The 19,824-nt window shown below is 33.7% G+C and overlaps 1 protein-coding gene across 5 annotated transcripts in view; it reads right to left on the reverse strand.

The window, feature by feature from the left end:
* ZDHHC17 (zinc finger DHHC-type palmitoyltransferase 17) overlaps positions 1-19,824 on the reverse strand; it is a 104,002-nt gene that overhangs the window by 50,378 nt on the left and 33,800 nt on the right. For all 5 annotated transcript variants that reach the window (XM_053895738.1, XM_053895737.1, XM_053895734.1 and 2 more), the window contains 4 exons: positions 12,240-12,317; positions 11,498-11,642; positions 6,446-6,510; positions 5,643-5,805 (listed from right to left, as the gene is read on the reverse strand). In XM_053895738.1, coding sequence (XP_053751713.1) covers positions 5,643-5,805; positions 6,446-6,510; positions 11,498-11,642; positions 12,240-12,317 — 451 coding nt within the window. The remainder of the gene's footprint in view (positions 1-5,642; positions 5,806-6,445; positions 6,511-11,497; positions 11,643-12,239; positions 12,318-19,824) is intronic.

Below are 19,824 nucleotides of genomic sequence, written 5' to 3' on the forward strand. Positions count from 1 at the left end.
ATTCTTTTGAGTCATATTTCATGAAAGCCATTGACCTTCTCCCCAAAAAGCACTGATGCAAGTAATTTTTTGGTAACGATTTCAGGGGTTCATGGGCTCACCCTCTAACCAAAATTCACTAGTAAGTCCCAGATTAAGAATTTCTAATCTAGAGTATATGACCACTCCTGATCCTTCTAAGGATCAAAATAGTCATTTTAAAGTTACCTTATTTTGAAAAAAAAATCATGTATTTACATATTAAAAGAATTGAATTTTTTATTCAAATAACTAATTTATAAGGGTAAATAATATAAAGACAGATTTCTAAGAAACTTAAATTTAATTTTAATTAGAAAAGCTATTTTAGAAGAAAAAGGATCAATATTTTTATAACTATAACACAAAGTATAATTTTTCATATTCTTTGAAAAGTACAACTTTTATTAGCTATTACAGCCAGATTTGCAGACTATATCTTTTTTGTTATAATTCATGATTATCAATTAGTCTCTTTCTTAGCTCTCGAAATGAAAAATGGAAAAATATACAGGTATAAATCAACTTTGTCAAATTCCTGGACAAAGAATCTACGTTGTTTTCAATTAATTAATTTTTCCCCTGTTGACATTCATATCAACTTAAGTTTACTTAATTTGCTTGCTATTCCACATAGCTAAAAGGCACCACACCTCAAATTATAATATTCTTACCACCCTCACCCCAAGAAAGTCTTCCTCCTTCAGTCTTCACAACCTCAATATATCACAAGACAGTTATTCAAACCAAAATCTAAGTCATCAATATTTCTTTTCATCCTCATATCTAATCTACTCTAAACTATCATTTTCATTTCTACTCTAAACTATCATTTCCAAATCCATTCATTGCTCTCCATTGCTATTCCTACAATTGTAGGCTAAACTAACATCACCTGCCTGGTTTATTACAATAGCCTAACTGATCTTTACCCATCCCCTCCATTTTTTTTAATTTTTCAATGCATTCTCCATCAGCAACCAAAGTAGTCTTTTAAAAATATTTAAAACACAAAGATTATAAAGCCAGCCTATGTAAATCCTCCCAAACTGCTTCTCGTGACTGAGAACACAAAGTACCTTATCATGGCCTTGCACGATCTGGCACCTGCCTTCCTCAGTGACTGCACTCCCGTGCTCACTGCACTCAGTCCAGGCTGTCATTTGCTGCACCTCTAACAGGCAAGCTTACTCCTGACCTTGGGACTTGCACTTGCAGGCTCATCTACGTGCAGTTTCTTCCTCACATGTCTTTGCATAATTGATCCCTTTATCAGACAAGTCTGAAAGCAATGTCATCTCCTCAGAGGTATTCACAAGTCATTCTCACCTCATGTGGCCCCTTCATCCCTCATCACTGTACCACATTTGCCTATGAGGATGCATATGCATGTGTTTTTACTTATTGTCTATTTTCTTAATACAATGTAAATTCTGAGAGAATACAGACTTCATCTATCTTACACACCTGGACTCCCGAGCACTGATATTTGTTAAATGAATGAATGAATGAATGAATGAATGGTTTCCATTAGAAGGTGGTGACTAGACTTCAGCATATGGAATCTGGAATGCCAGATTCAAGCAGAAAAAGCATCTGATACTTCACCTTTTTAATTCCACAAAAAGTGCATTTTAAAACAAAAATCTACTTTTCCACCAGTGTGGATAAAAAGATTAGTTTTCCTCTGAAAGTGTAAGTGTTCCCTGAGCAACTGAAGCAACTCCTTAAACTTTATTTCCTTTAAAAATAATGTCACTCCAAATAAGTCACAGAAAGATAAATACTGTATGATCTCACTTATATCTGTAATCTAAAAAATAAAACAAATAAAACGAAACCAAGTTAACTGATACAGAGAACAGACCAGTGGTTCCCAGAAGCAGGGGTTGGGGGTGGGTGAAATAGGTGAAGGGAGCTGAAAGTTAACAATAACTTCCATTTTTAAAATAAGTTAAGTCCTGAGGATGTAATGTACAGCATGGCGGCTACAGTTAATGCTCCTGTATTGTAGGGGCGCCTGGGTGGCTCAGTCGGTTAAGCATCTGACTTGAGCTCAGGTCATGATCTCACAGCTCGTGAGTTCGAGCTCTGCCTCAGGCTCTGCGCTGACAGCTGAGAGCCTGGAGCCTGCTTCAGATTCTGTGTCTCTTTCTCTCTCTCTCCCCCTCCTCCACTCATGCTCTGTCTCTCTCTGTCTCAAAAATAAATACTACTGTATTATATATCTGAAAGTTGCTAAGACTGCAAATCTTCAGAGTTCCAGTCACAAGAGAAAACAAAGTTTTGTGACAGATGCTGATTGGACCTGTTGTGGTCATCTCCTGACAGGTTCAGGTTATACTGTACACCTGAAACTAGTAAAATGCTGCATGCCAACTATACCTTAATTTAGAAAAATTTTAAATAATAATAACAATGATAATGATGATGATGATGATGATGATGATGTAACTCCAGAAGCTATCAGAGAACTACATTTCAAACTAACTTCTTTTTGTCAATAGCCAATCCTGTTTATACAAGTCAGATAAAATTAAAACATTAATAAAAATAAAAAAACCAAACATGAATTTAAATAAAAGTTCTACAGGCACAATAATTATTTTACACTGTACACGCTGGACTGCACTAGTTAAGAAAGCTACATTCAAGCTTTATCCTATCTTGGTACCAAATAATTCACATGCCTGAACCTACAAACCATTAAAATTATAAGGTTCAAATTATTTACATCATTTCAAATATCTCTCTTACCATTACCTTTCTGTTGAAATTCATTACAGATTATTTCTTTTACTAAGTCTAATAAAAGTTTATGCAATGGTTGGGGCGCCTGGGTGGCTTAGTCAGTTAATTGTCTGACTCTTGATTTGGCTCAGGTTACAATCTCACAGTCACAAGATCAAGTCCTGCATGGGGCTCCACGCTGGCAGTGTGGAGCCTGCTTCGAATTCATTCTCTGTCTGTCTGTCTGTCTCTCTCTCTGCCCCTCCCATGCTTGCGCATGCTCTCTTTAAAAAAAAAAAAAAAAGCTTATGGGGCACCTGGGTGGCTCAGTCGGTTAAGCATCTGATTTCAGCTCAGGTCATGATCTCATGGCTTGTGAGTTCAATCAAGTGAGCTTGAGCCCCGCTTCAGGTGAGCTCAAGCCCTGCTTCAGGCTCCACACTCTCCTTCTCTCTCTGCCCCTTGTGGGATTCTCTCTCTCTCTCTCTCTCACTGTCCCTCGCTCACTTACACTTGCTCTCTCAAAAATATACATACATACGTACATACATAATCTCATCTTTATGCAATGGTTAATGCGAAGTGCAAGGGCTCACTATTTATTTGAAAAGACATTAAATTTACAATCTACACTTCAAAGACTTAAAGATCATGATCCAAGTGAAGTTATCCAAAAGTCTATATGTATAAAAAATATACTCTTAAATGGTCTAAAAATACATACTACTAGCTTCAAATTCCAGAACTGTTCAGTCATGTTATCACAATTTTTAGTATTATTGTAATTTCAATTACTGTTAAAATTGGTTCTATCTTTTTAATAATGTAACATGAAATATTTTGAAATATATTCCTGGGGCATGATCACTTTAAGAATGGCTGTCCAGGGGGCGGGCACCTGCCTGGGTGTCTCAGTCGGTTAAGCATCTGAGTTTTGATTTTGGCTCAGGTCATAATCTCGCAGTTCGTGAGCCCCACATCAGGCTCTGCACTGACAGCACGGAGCCTGGCTTGGGATTCTCTCGCCTTTCTTCTCCTTCTGCCCCTCCCCTGTGCCTCTCTCTCTCAAAATAAATAAACATTAAAAAAGAAAGAAAGAAAGAAAGAAAGAATGGCTGTCCAGTACCAAACAGAAGAGAAACAATGCTCTAAAGCAATACAGATATAAACATAAGGTAAACTCACTAATTTTTTCATATGGGGATATTAGCCTTAGTCAAACTCTTCCTTTCCTGTCCTTTAGGCCTTGAGGTTAGCCCAATTTACTAATCATAGTGTTAAAAATGTTTCTGAGCTTCCTATTTAAGAACATTTGGGGGACACCTGGGTAGCTCAGTAGGTTAAGTGTTGACTCTTGGTTTCAGCTCAGGTCTGATATCATGGTTTGTGAGATCAAGCCCCATTTTGGGCTCTGTGCTCACAGCACAGAGACTGCTTGAGATTCTCTCTCATCTCTCTCTCTCTGCCCCTATCCCACTGGTGCTCTCTCTCTTTTACAAAATAAATAAACTTTTTTTAAAAAATTAAATTAAATTAAAAAAAACATTTCAAAAAGCAAACTTTTCTCTCTATAACTTCAGAAGTGGCAGGGAGGTATAATAGCAGAGTGTCAGAAAAACTAGCTTAGAGGTAAAGCTCAAGACTACATAAATCTTCAGTCTGTCAGAAAATATTTAGAGTGCCCATCATGTGTCAGGCCCTATGATATGCTGACTTTCCTCTTTCAATATTTTATTGTCAGATATTCAGCCATTCTGATCACTTTGGGGAAAGACAGAAAGACCTGAAATTTAAAAAAGAAAGAAAGAAACTTTTTCTCAATTTCTTATAGTTTCCAACAAGATATTTGATATCTACTTTTAACTAAGTACTTTTAATTAAACTCATTTTTAAAAATTGGTTAAAATTTTAAGTAAATTAGGCTCCATACAGCTAGTCTAAGCTATATTATTTTAGCAGTTTAACCTCAGAGTAATTGAATACAGAAAGAACTATTCAATGGAACATAATTAGATGCCCTGATCCAGCAGGAGATAACCTACTTTTTGATTGCCATTTCAGAATATTGTGTGGCTCAAATGTCTTTCAAATTTAATTAGTACATCTCCCTTAAAAATTTAAGAGATCTGACTCCAAAAGTATTATGGTTTATAGTCAAAATTAAAGAACACTTGTCAAAGGGCACAACGTTATTTATGAATTCACATTATTGAAAGATGATGTTTCAAAGTTTAAAGTCATTTCACAGAAAGAATGGTGCCAAACAACATGGTGGATCCTGAAGCTTTAAAAATAAAAATGGTTAACCAAAATTTAAGACTACTAACAGAACTGTCTTTCAACTACTCATGAAATGTCTGCAAATTTCTAAATGTTCAGAATGCAAATGTTAATTAATTGTGCTTTGCTCTTAGATACTCTTGTATACTTTTCCTGGATCAGGCCAAACATCCGCGGGAGAGGTATTTACATTTAATAAATCTGTAAAGGTCCTGATCTTTAAAACAAGACAATTACAAGGCAAAGAATCACTGAAAGTTATTATGCATAATGTGGTTTAACTACAAACATGTGATTCTTTGTACTGGTCTTCTTAAAGAAACCAGAAAATTATTCCCTTCACCTATGAAGATATGGGTTATGTAATTTAATTTTCAAAAGAAAGAATTCACAAATGAAAAGGCCATCAAAATCTGGCAATTACTTCAATACTACAAGACAAAAGTAAATAAACAAATCTTTCAAAACAAATTCTTGCATGGAAGCAAAGGGTGTGAGCTTAAATAAGACGTTTCTTCCATCTTTGACAGTCTGTGAAAAAATCTAGTTTTTTATTGAGGAATTGAGATCTTAACAACATTTCACATAACATAATCAATACAGGGTATTTTTACCTTGATATTCTGGGCATCAACATTAGCCCCAGCTTCCAGAAGAAGACTAATGACTGTGGTATTCCCTGCTAGTACTGCCCAATGCAGAGCAGTGTTTTTGTGATACTTGTCACCAAGGTTAACTGAAACATTGAATGTTAAAAGCAATCTAGTTGGATCCACACTGAAAAGGAAAAAAAAAAAAAACAACAACAACAACCCTAATTTCAATTATAGAAATCATTACAGATACTAAACTGATCGTGGTTGCATTTGCATCCCATTTTGGAACACTTCCATTCTAACCTATACTCAACCTTATAATCAGTAATGAGACAATATTCTAATCTGAAGGATTAAATATGTGCAACACCTATACAAAGTTCCAAGAGAGGGCATACGTGGTCCTGACATTTTCTGTTTTTCATTAGGGATTGAGGTCTTAATACCTACATAATTAAACAATTAAATTTTTTAATTAAAATCTGGATTGTTCCAAAAATATTTTCAAGCTACTTACTAATTAATATATCAACCTTGTCAATATACAAATAATGTGAAAAAAATCATTTTTAAAAATAAGATAACATCTTTCATTCTTAAAAACTGCTAAAAGAGGAATAGATTAAGGATACCGTAACTACCAAGGTCAAGGTAAGCACAAAGATTCAAACATTCAAAAAGGTAATTGTCATACACTATGTACTCATAATAAGAATTTTAAATATTAGCAAATAGAACATTAACTGCCTTTTCCCATCATTTATTTTACATTTTATTATGCTGACAATGATCTGAATAAATATTTTATGACGGTTACATACCTATGTGTTCTATAAGCTGCCCACATTAAAGGTGTCATTCCATTCTGATCCATCATATCTACATCCTAATAAATAAAAAGAAAAAAGTAAGACAGTAAAAATTTCTAAGTTCCTACAAAACTTACTTGAAAAATCTAATTTGCATGTCACAGGAAAAGCCAATATAACACTCTTCAATCAAGGGTCATTTATGAAACTTTTTCTAACTTTAAAATAAAACCACCTATTGTCACTAAATATTTTAATTAATGGGCATATAAATATTTAATTGACAAAACATTAAATATGTATTTAATTATCATATATTTATAGATTTCCCTTTTCAGATGCTTTAATCAGCCTTTCAATGTTTTGCATTTAAAGATCCTGACCTACTCTTCATCTTTCATCCACAAATGAGAAGTTAAATGATTTAAGTGTCCAAAAAACTTATTTATACAAATTCGTGATAAGAAGGAATAACGAAACCCTGTTTACTTCTAGTCATTTCAAAACAAAGAATAAAAAGACCTATCTTTTCAATAAACTCAAAAAAAGTCTGCTTCCTTTTTATTTTATTGGTATGCACGTACATTTTTAGAGTCAAATAACTTTGCAAAGTTTGTGGTGATAAAGCTGTTCTCTGCCTTTCTCCCCACTATTTTCACCTCTTTTAGCTCATTACTTTGGTATTTACCCTCCACATCTTAAAGTAAGATGCATGAATTACTACTTTTTGATTTTTCAGTTTTAGGCATTATCTTCTGAGACTCTTCGGTATGCAAAATGAGAATTTTTTACTCTTCCTGCCCCATAACAAATATGCACCTTTCTATTCTTACAAGAGATCTACTGTATTTTTGGTTCTATAAATATTTGATATTTACATTATTACAAATGTATATGAATACTATTCCCAGCAAAATAGTGATTATTTTATTTCTCCTACCCAACTTTGTGCTTTCCTAATGGTACTTCCCCCCCGCCTTTTGCTTAGTTTTTTGACAAATTAGAATTAAAACTATGATTTCTTTAACCAAAACTCTTCCCTAGTTACTTAAATCTCCTTTCAAGACATCCTGATGTATCAGGGATTCTATCAGTTTCACTTCTCTAAAATTATCTCTCCTAACTCCAACCTGGACTAATTATCCTCTATGCCTGAGGTATTTGTCCCATTAGCTAAAGAGAAGTTCTTTGAGGATTAAAATTGTTATAAAATTCATCTTTGTATTCTCAGTGCCCAGCAGAGTGAAACCATTTGTGAAGTGATCACAAACCATTTGTGAAGTGAAAAGACATGTTTCTCTACCTATTTGTTTGGGAAAGGCATAGGCTTTTAGACAGACATGGTTTTGAATTCTTAGCTCTACCACTTACTAGCTAGAAGACTGGCAAAATCACTTTAATTCTCTGAGCTTCAGCTTCCTCATTTAAAAACGTGAATATATAATGGCTTCCTAAGAACCCTGTGATGATTAAATGGAACAATGTGTGTAAAGCACCTACAGCCTAGAATATAACAGGCTATGTGTTATACATATAACACCCATGTGTGTAAAGCACTCTATAGCCTAGAATATAACAGACATTCAACAGATACTAAGTTTCCTCTTCTTCCCTTCCCCATCGCCCAATTCTGGATTATATAAAAGTAGCAGCTGTAATCCAAGTTGTGTTATCTAGTATACCAGTCATGCAGAGAGGACAGAGTCATAGTCGAGTATACTGCAAAACACTTTAAAACTCTATGCAGCAATTCTCTTGAGCCACTGATACCGAGGGAATATGCCTCAAATGTGAACATTTTCAAGGGTATTGAGGCAGAAAAAATGTTGAGGAAATAGTACATTAGACAAACTAGACTCATCCTTGGATATCAGTTTTGTCCCTCGTAGTAAATACTGTAATCAAATGGCATGCCTTATCCATTATAAATCCATTTCTGGATTCATGTTAAATGTGGGTGGGAATGTCCTATGTAACCTCATTCGATACTTCCAATATACACACCGATTTTTTTTTCAATAAAAATCTTTACGAAAATCTTCTCAGAAATGACAAGTTTCCTTGTTTCTTATATGAGTCAAGCACTGTAACTTATTTTACTTCTTTCACTGTCCTAATTTCAAGATAGCTCTACTAAATTTGATGTCCAAGTAAGACAGACATGTAAATTCTTTAGTTTCTTCTTCCTTCTTAGTTGTCTTTTCCTATCCTTTTAAATAAGTGACAGTATTAAAAAATATAAGTGAAATTAAAAATGTAAAATAATGCCACATCTATAGAGTACTAAAAGAAAAATGAAATTCAACCTTTTCTTTCTTTGGATCAGGATTTAAAACTTGGTACTTCTTTTCCAAGTTCAGCCTGGACGTATGGGTATTCTCTATTAGGAAGAATTAACAAGCCCAGATCAAAAGCTTATGGGGATTCCATGATCAACAGGGCTCCATAACTTAGCATTTTCCCTTTTCTCCTGAAAATCATCCAAAAGAATTGGTAGTGAACACTAAATATATTTTAACAATAGAGCTAAAATGAAACAAATGTGAGGAACAGAATGACAAACTAAATGGAAATGTTATGCCCTAAGAATGTAAAACTGATACAATTAACAAAAAAATGGAGAAAAAAATGAAGACAAAAATGGAAAAAGAAGGTTGGAAAGAAAGTGTGAAGAGTGCCTAATCTGTAATAGCTATGAGTCCAAGGATATTACTTATAGTTAAAAAAATCAAGTAATGGAAATGTACTTATATCTACCAGAAAGAAGTTAACACTAAGAAAAACAGTATTATAGACTAAAGTCAGTGAAAGGGAAGAAAAAGAAAAAATAAAAATATAGTAATTTTATTATTACTTATAATTGGGAACTAATCAGAACTAATAAAATTTGAGCAAACATCTGACTGAAATAAAACAGACAGAGAACTGTGTGACTATCTGAGGGAAGGATTTACCAAGCAGAAGGTAAGATCAATCACAAAGGCCCTAAAGCAGCAGTGTAGCAGAGCCGCTCAAGGAACAGGAGGAAGACTGGCGTGTCAAAGCAGAGTGAGTGAGGGGAAATGACAAACGATGGGCTGGAGAACCCATGGTTCTGTAGGCCAAAGAACCCATGGTTCTGTAGGCCAAAGAAGGACTTTGGACCCCAAAGTATGATGTAATGAACACTACAGAAGTTTACTTTTATAATTAGTGTATAGATGGAAAAAAATTCTGGAAAAATATACTAAACAATTAAAAGAAAGTGATCTCAGTCTGAGATGCGGGTAAGGGAAGACGTGGGGTTTCATTTTCTAAGTTATACTGTGCTCTTATGTTTGAATATTTTACAGTAAGTGTGTTACTTTTGCAGCAAAAAAATTACTCATGGAAAAGAAAACAAACTGCCATTTGTTATTATCATGCATTTATTATATACAAAAGGTACTGTAACAGGTAGAAATCCCTGCCCCAAGAATTTTATAGCCAATATCCTATGCCAGAATTAAAAAGATTATTAAAACATCCAAAACCCAAAATCAATATGCTAACAAAAAGACTAAAAAAAATTTATACCACTTTTCTTACCCAGCTAAAAAAACAAAAGGAAAAAAAGCGAATATAAATTTATACCTGCAAAATAAAAAGCCACTAACAACACCATCATGGGTTACAGCACCATTTGTTGGTCCAAACCCCAGCCTAGAAGGAACTCTGGGAGAACAAAAGTAATCTCCTGTGGCAGCTGGTATCCAAAGATGGCCCGCAACAAACTTCACCTGCTGGTATTCACATCCACGTGTCCCCCCAATGAACATGGACTGGACCTGTTACTTGCATTAACTGACAGAATGGAGCACAAATGTTGCTGTGTCAGTTCAAGACTTAAGACTTAAAAGAGGCAGAGCTGCTTCTGTTCTTTTGGGAGCTCCCAACACACAAGAAGTCTAGTTGCCCTGCTAGAAAGACTACGTGGAGGGTGCTATGGAGAAAGAATTCTGAGACTGCATGGAGAAAAAGAGAGAGGACTAGTCATCTCAGCATTCCACCTGGACCCAGCCTTTTAGCCATTCCTATTAAGATACAAGGTATGTGAAGAGCCATCCTCCATCTCAGTTAAGCCCCCAGACGACTGTAGCCCCAGCCATTATCACAAGGCAAAGAACCACCAAGCCAAGACCAGTCAACCCAAGGAATAGCTGACATTGTTCTAAAGCTGTCAGAACCGCTTTTGGGGGTAGTCTGTTAATACCATAACAGAAACCCTTCCCCTACTAGCAAGTAGCCGGTCTACGCCTCTTTCCTTAAGCTATAAGCACAACACACAAGGGTCAGTGCTTGGCACTGCCAACAACAAATATCTTAAAAGAATTCATAAGATAAATGCTATTCAAATTGCGAATCTGCATAAAAATTTTAATCTAAAATAAATGTTAATAGCCTTGAAGTAAAATCATTTGTCTTACTCTTATGATGAGATCCTTAGCTATAAAACTAATATTTAAGTATGACCAGAGAAAACACATGAAACAAAAACTGAGAAACATTAATTTTAATGAAATACATTTATCACAAAAACATGGTATATATAAACTGGTACCTATTTAATGTGATTATAGTCAGTACACACTCAAAAAGTCAGGAAGAATCCCTTAAATCATGAGAAGTTTTCTGACATGTATGAAGCAGCATTATTTTACACAGCAGAAACCAAGAAACTGATCCTAAACAATTTATCCCCTTCTCCAAGAGGTATCTAATAGAGAAAATAACCAGTAAATTATGTTCAAAAAGTTTAAATGAATTCAGAGGATATATTCAAAAGATGTAATTAAGGGAAAAAATAGATACTTAAATTTTCTTACTTTCCAGGATTCATCTCTATCATTCTCAGAAATAAAAAATGCAATTTAATAGATCATTATCTGGTTCTTGATTATCTTTCTTATTTTCAACTTAACTACATTTACTATCTCAATATGAAAGTAACTATATATTTATTCACTGTCATCCATCAGAGAGTACTATTCAAAATAAACCATGAAGAACATCTGATTAAAATCCACACCATTGTAATTTTTTTACCTGTCCTTTTGCTATGAGATAAGCAACAATTGAGGTATGTCCAAACTGAGCAGCCAGATGAATACAGCTACATCCTTCTCCATCAATTAGTGAAGGATCTGCACCATATTTCATTAGTTGCACAACCATAGATAGATGGCCTTGTCTAAAACATAAAAGAATAAACACTTAAATATATAAAGTTATTTCAAACAGGATCTCCGGGAAGATCTTTTTTTAAATAGGATAATGGTGGAAAAGATTATACCAATGTTTTAAAAAGTTTTTTAAAATAGGCATATGTCAAGACATACTTAGGATTTTAAGGTTTTTAAGTCTCGACTGAAAAAAGTCTTTTAAATTTTAGAGATACTTATAACTTCTTTAAATATGTAATAAATAGTTACTATATTCTATTAATCCTATTCAAATATTATCTTAATTATCTCAGAAACTGAGCAACTTCTTTAATTGTAAATATACAGAGACTGCATAATATTACATTTACAAACTCAAAGTTTAACTCAGTCTTAACCTAACTGGATTAACATCAGCATGGTGAATTCCCTAAAGATATTCTGGGACAATAAACTGCTGCCAATGCACGTAACGCTATACGGCAATACGTTAGTACACTGTTGGTATTAACTATTACTTTAAGTTCTCCCATTCATTTTAGCATATCATTAAAAAAATAAAATTGTTTAGTTATAGACTAAAAAAGAAACCAAAGGAAAAAAATAATCCAGAAGCAAATTTAAACCTTGTGGCCCAGTGCAATGGAGTTGAATTTAGGTCTCCTCCAAGTTGATCCACAATAGCACCTTTCGAAATATAGTATCTATAAGACAAAATTTTAAATAATTTAGACAACTTGCATTTTCAATTTTATGAAATTATGTAAAAAATAAAGAAAAAATGTTTTCCATTGTAGATCTCATGCTAGTTTATGTCTCTATGATAAACAATCTTTTGTGATCTTTAAAAAATATACTTAGTAGAATTTATATCAAACACATCACTCTCTTTTGTTCTAGAAGCAAAAGGAAAATAATTTTTTTAAAGTTACAAAAAAGAACAGCAATACCAAATTAACAATTCTATAAAAAAAGAAGGCGGTGAGAGAACCATTAAGACTTGGATCAAAGAGCAACAGCACAGAAAAGTTGTAGAACAGGCCACTTAGTCTACCATTGGTAGAGGCTCAGCTTTTAGAGCTTTACTTTCCTCACAAAATTACTGTAGATTAAATCAAACAATTTACGTGCAAGAATTTTATAAATTGTAAGTATAACATAGAGGTTCTTCAGAATGCCTTGTTATGCCTTTAAAGGTATGTTGCTTTAAAAAAAAAAAAGCAACCTCACTGCTTAATATATTAACATTATAACATCTTGATATCTTCTGAAATGAACAGGACTTAGCTGCTTATCATAATGCTTACTTTGAACTGATCAATATAATGAATCTTGAATATAAGTGATTTCACACCTCTGATGTCAAATACTTGATGTGTGTATATTACTGAGATTCTTAAACTGTTCTAAGTGATTACTGCTTTAGATCACTAACACATTCACTTTTAATGTACACAGTTTTAAACATTTAATATACTCATATGTTTGATTCAGAAATGTATTGCTTTATGTATTTGTTAAACTGGTGTTTTTAAAACATTACACAATAAAGGGCCTAACTCTACCGTATCTTCTTAAATAGTTTAAGTAACTTAACAAAATATTTCCAGACTAAAATATTTCCAGTCCAAAATATCAGACATTAGTCTGAATACAAACATTTAACTATTCCTAAACTGTTTCTTAAGTTTCAACTATATAATAGCTGAAAATGATTTTCTGAGCCCAAAGAGAAATACAGCTTAGCCAAAGAACAACTTTGATAAGAGCTGGGATGTTTTTTAAGGCAATTTTATATTATCTTCTCTATAGTCAATATATTTGTTCATGAGAGTTATTTTTACTCACATTTCAAATCCTTGCTAGGGCTATGGCAATGAGTGATTTCCAGACTGGTTCTAAAGTACAACTTTTTTTTTTTTTTCTGTATGCTAAAGAAGAATAACTTTTATTGCCTTTTCATTGTAAACTACTGGAAGAGAAGTACCAAATTTTTATAACATGTTATTCTTTATAGCTATTAGACCCTAGTTCAAAACTACAAAATTCTGAGAAGATCATTTAATTCTTACTTTTAAACTTAAGCCTCCTGTATACTACAAGAAGGTTACCAAGGAATGTTCCTGCAGGTATTAACTAATGATCCCTAGGTTTTGAGATAGGACCATCAATGAACAAGAGATATTAACAAGTATTTGAAAGATGAAAAGTAAAGAGCTAAAACTCAAATGTCTCCAGAGGGAACACCAATGAGAAGCAATCCAGAGTTTATAAAACCCTGGAAAGACTAAGGGATTAAAGGTAAGTGTTACCTCTGTAGAATGTAAAGAAGCTAGACTATAAACAAAAACACTGGCTGTAAGTTAATAAAAGTTACTGAAAAAATTGTTTTGTAACTTACATTCTTGCCAAAAGTTAAGTATTTAGCACCACAAACAGGCATTTGAGTGACATGGATGGAAACAAGCAGCTGACAGTGCTAGGTAAGTACTTCTTTGTGCACTGTAATGTTGAATTTCAAAATGTGACTCCTCAAAATTTCAAAATTACTGTAATAATACCTCAAACTCTTAAAAGTTCAGATTCATTCTTACATCTCTAAATTTCATTGTATGATGATGACTTCTGGCTTCAGCCTCAGGCTCATACTGATTTTAACACTCAACCACTCAGCATTTGCTGAAAAGTATATTCAGAGCACCTTCATCAGAGAAATTTGAGACTCAGGGAATTAAATCAGAGAACCATATGAGACACTATACTGAAAACGTAGCAATTCAATGAAAGTTTACATGCTAAACAACAACTACAACCCCAAACCCCTTTCCTTGCTCAGTTCAGCTGGCAGACAGAGATAGATACTCAGCTCCTCCTACAAAGAGATTAGAAGATTCTTCTCTAAGAAACACTGAACAATGCCAGAGAAAAACTTCTAGAAGTAGACATTTGAGAGGTTCCTGTTGTGATCTAAGTTCTACAATTTCCAATCAGCTTTGTTATGTCTCTCCTAAATATGATTAGATATTTGAGGAAAGTTGCAAATATGGAAGGAGACCAAATAAACAGAAGAAGCCTAAAATAAACAGATAACATAAAGCAAAACTTAAAAAACAAAAAATTACAATTAACATCCTCCAAAAATAAGAGAAGATGATATACTCATGATATGAAGAACAAAATATTTTTTTAAAAAGGGAGGAGGAGACAGAGATCAAAAAAAAAAAAAAAAAAAAAAACACTTGCAAATTGAAAATGCAATTGGTAAAATTACAAATTCAAAGAAAGGATTAGAAGATAAATTATATAAATTAAGAAAATCTCCCCAAAGTACAATGGCTATACTGGGAGATAAAAAGTATTTGGGATAAATGGTAAGAAAAAGAAATCAATCTGGTTGGTTCCATTATCTGACAATAAAAGTTCCTGGGGTGGGGGGGAAACAGAGAAAACGAAAGGCACTCTTGAGGGCACCATGCAAGAATACCTCCCTAAACCAAAAAGGCAAGTTTCCAGATTAAAAGTGGCCACTTAATGGCCATAAATTAGATATAAAGTGAGTAAGTAAATGCATAAATAAATAAATAAATAAATAAAATGCACAATAATGTGAACTTTCACAAAGCCAAGGATAAAGAAAAAAAGTACATGTTCCCAGGGAAGAAGAATAAGCCACACATACAATGTATTCTCAAAAAATTGTGAACCCTATATTTTTTAATAAAGCCCCATGTTCCTTAATAAAGCTTTGACTTGAATTCAAGTATTACTTACTTGACTATAATAATCAAGTATTATTTACAATTATTATTATTACTCTTAACGAAGACTCTTAAGGTAACAAGAGACTGTTGAACACAAGAGCTTGAGCTAATCCTTTCTATTTTATTACATTAGGGTAAAGCTGAGAAATAAAGACTTTCGCTTGAAAACATTGGAACTATAGACAATCCAGGCTAAGGTGAAGGTCTCCTCCTTTCCACATTATACTTATTTTATTCCTTATTATCATGAAAGTGTCCCGACCACTTTGTAGTTAAATACATGCTAATGAAACATAACTGTTAAGAGAGACATTTCTCCATGGGTCTCTCATGTTTCCATATGCCTTGCTAGGTATAAACGAAGAATACAAGGCCCTGACCACTTCTACATAGGTCATTTCTCAGAGTTGTGTTTGTATCCAGCAACCTTGAGAGATGAGGTAATGTCTCCCTCTGGAACAAAGAGCAAGCCTGCTCTTATTATAAAAGCAATGAATTCCCCAAGATGCAATACAAACCCACTATGTGTGCTGTATACATCTGAACAACCGCAAGCCACTCCCATAAGACCTATGTGTACAAGGACCCTAGGCAAATATGATGCTCATGCTATTTGCTGTGGTAGGAATAGGCTGTAGTTTTTAAGTGGGGGTATAATTCCAGATCGGTAGTAAAAAGTAATCTTGAGGCTATAAATACCAGTTGTTACCGAAAACTGCCTTTACTCACCATGTTTGTTTTAGGAAAGTAACTTGCTAGATTATGCACTATAAAAAATTAAGTTTACCCACCTGAAGATATAATACGCAGATACTAATTATTAACCCACTCTACAACTACTGACTACTCTATAACCTCACTATTCCACAAGTGGCTTGGAACACTTGTAAGGCAGGCACCATCAAGACTTTTTGTCTATTATTTCTCACTTCAGACTTTATTTTTACACATAAGACAACTGTGAATTTTTTGACCAACAGAATCTCAATTGTAACATATGAATTAAGAAAATGATGAAGTAATGCTTCAAAATTCTAAGAAAACTACTTTTAATCTGTAAGTCCATGCTCAGCCGAACAACCAATAAGGTGTAAGGACAGAAATAATTGTAACTTCAAATCATTTACCTCCCAAGTGCTGTCTCTCTCAGAAAGCTATCAGAAATTGTGCTCTACTAAAATCAGGGAGCAACCCAAAAGAGACAAAAAACCGGAGATCCAGGAAACTGAAACCAACATTGGAGCAAAAGGATTTCCCAGAATAATGGCAGAGCAAAGTCTTAAGATAATGGCTGTATGTTAGTTCTAAAGAGCAAATAATCGGGGTTGGAGCAAAAAAGTGGAGAATTCCAGGAATGATTTCTTCCCCCTCCCAACTCCAAAAATGGAACAGATAAATTAGGTGATACTGTTGGCAGATAGAGGGGTTTTACGGTTGTAACAATATGGGATACGGGAAGGATTAGTTACAATATGGAGAAAATTAAACAAATGAAGAAAATAAAATGAAGTAACTGCTGCTTCAGACAAAAATCAAAATTCTGCAAGGAAAGAACAAATAATCATAGAACACTTCTGAGCTTAGCAGTGAGAATTTACATTCTCACAACTTACACTATGCACAGTGACTTAACTAATACTAAAATAGAGGATGGAAGAATGATTAGTGGTGAGGATCTCTAGGACATCTAGTTATCCTAAAATAGAAAGTCAAAATATATAATAATTGATAAATCAAGAAATACCAGCATAAAGGTGGGCAATATTTATTAAAATTCAAAATCTGAGGCACCTGAGTGTCTCAGTCAGTTAAGAGTCTGACCCTTTATTTCAGCTCAGGTCATGATCTCAGGGTCATGAGATCAACCCCCGTGTCAGGCTTTGCACTGACAGTGCACAGCCTACTTGGGATTCTCTCTCTCTCTTTCTTTCTCTCTCTCATTCTCTGCTCCTCCCCTGCATGCAGTCTCTCCCTGTCTCTCTCAAATAAATAAACATAAAAAAAAAAAAAAATCAAAACTCTTTTTTTTCTCCTATAAATATTACAGATATATATAAAAATAAACAAAATGATATATGACCAAGATTAGCAATCAGAACACTGGCTGTAATGGTAGAAACATCAAAATCAATCCAAACATCCATCAACAGGAAAACCATGAAATACATTAAATCCATATAAATGAACACTGTACAGCTGTTTAAAAAGAATGATGCATCTCTATTTGTACTGACAATGAGAAATCTTGAAGATATATATATTAAATGAAAAAGCAGAAAAAGTACTGTCATTTTTGTAAAGAAAATAGATTTCTAGATAAAAGTAGCAACATAAATATATAAAATAAAGAGTATACACTGAAAGAAACAGCTCAAGTACTGAAAATAGTTATTTCTGGGCTATAGGACCCAGGTGGTAGGGAGCGATTGCTATTTCCTACTGTAAGACTTTAAGTACTTTTTGAGTTTTCAAATTGTTTATACACTACTTTGACTTAAATAACATTAACCAAAAAAACAAACAGAGGTTTAGAAGGCAAGATAATTTGAATCAAACCTCCCATTAAACTAAAAAAGTTCAATGAAATATAAGAAACATTTCCTAAAGAGTAAAACCTAACAAGATTAAGAGCATTAACCAGGCCAAAAGTCAGGAGACGTTAAAATTCGGAGAAGTTAGAAAACTACTTGGGCACCATCTGCCCTGGAGACAATTTGCTGATGCAGAAAAGCTGGCCAAGAAGCAAGCTAAGCAGACAAAAGCAAAACAAAACAAGGGCTGGGACCCCAAAAAGCTGCACTGTAGCAGTAATTATGAACCAGAAATAAACCTGGCTCTAGCCTGTGTTTAGCCACGTGGGTGATCCAGAAAATCTAAAGCCTTGAAATTAAAGGTGTGCCTAGCAGAAACAAATGGAAATCTCATTTTAGGCCTCAAATTATTCAACAAATAATTTTTCAAACACATTGTGTGGTACATATTTAAAGACAATCAGCACATGAAGAAACAACATTAACAGATACAGACCCACACAAACTACAAATGCTATCTTCTCACAGATTATAAAATAATTATTTACTATGTCCAAGTATACAAGATTGAATATTTCAGCCACAAATGATTTCAGTAATACAGGCTTAAAAAATAAAATGACGAAAATGCTAGAACTGAAAAATAAAATTAAGAACACACTCAATAGATTTAACAGCAAATTACACATAGAGAATAAATGAACTGGAAGGTAAGTAAGAAGTTTCCAGAATGAAGCACACCGGAGGACAGTACACACATAAAAGAGGATAAAAGACACAGAACATACAATGAAAAGGTCACACATATGTTTAACTGGAGTTCCAGAAGGAGAGCAAAAAAAGAATGGGATGGAAGCAATATCTGAAGATATAATAGCTGGGATTTTTCTAGAACTGATGAAAACGTCAATCTGAAGTATCAAGAATTCATTGCAATTTCATTCAGGGTAAATAAAAAGAAATCCACACTTAGTTAGATCATCATGAAACTGCAGAATACCAGAAACAAAGAGAAAAAACTTAAAAGCAGCCAAGGGAAGAAAAGGAAAAAAAAAAAAAGCCCACAAAAGCACAATAGTTAGCCTGATTCCTCAATAGTAACAGAAGCCAGAAAATAGTGGAATGATATTTTCAATGAGTAAAACACAAAAATAAAACAAAAACTGCCAACCTAGATTTCTATACATATGGAAAATTTCCTTCACAAATAAAGATGCAATAAAAACATTTTCTGACAAACAAAAACAGAATTAGATATCAGGAGACCCATATCGAAGGCAGAGGGAAGATGAGATATACAAGAATACAAAAGGAACAAATAGAATAGAGCTATGCTCTCTGGAAGAAAGTGATTCAAGTTCAATGCTTTCGTTATTACTTGCTTATCCTTTCTTTCATACTCAAAATGGAAAATTTTTTTACCTGGCATTAATATCCTATTTGTCTCTGGACTCTGTGTGCTGTACATAACTGCACATCTGCAACTGGTTTACTTCAGATTCATATCTTTATCTAAAGAACTTATGTCCAAATTGTCAGAGACTACTAAACTAGATTCACTAAAAAGACTTTCTATTAACCTCTTGCTTATCTAACTGCCTCTTATTAAAACTAAAAAAGCAGATTAGCAGTAAGTAATAAAAATCATTTATACTTAGTAAATATTCATTACTTACGCTGGCATGAATAGTTAAATTAGATTATTATTACCTACTATCTTTGTGACTGCTCCCTTTTCTTTTGTAGCTTTTTCCCAAAGAATTCACATTTAGAACGTGAGCTGCCAGTTAGATTGTTGATTTCCTGATTCCAACTTATTAGCTGCATGTCACTGGTAACCTATTTAACCTATTTATATGCTCCAGTTTCCACATCAAGACAACAGTGAAAGTTGTTAGTTTTGTTATTTCAAGAATTAA

This window comes from Panthera pardus, unplaced genomic scaffold, assembly GCF_024362965.1.
Source record: "Panthera pardus isolate Hobbes unplaced genomic scaffold, ASM2436296v1 HiC_scaffold_6, whole genome shotgun sequence".
NCBI lineage: Eukaryota > Metazoa > Chordata > Mammalia > Carnivora > Felidae > Panthera > Panthera pardus.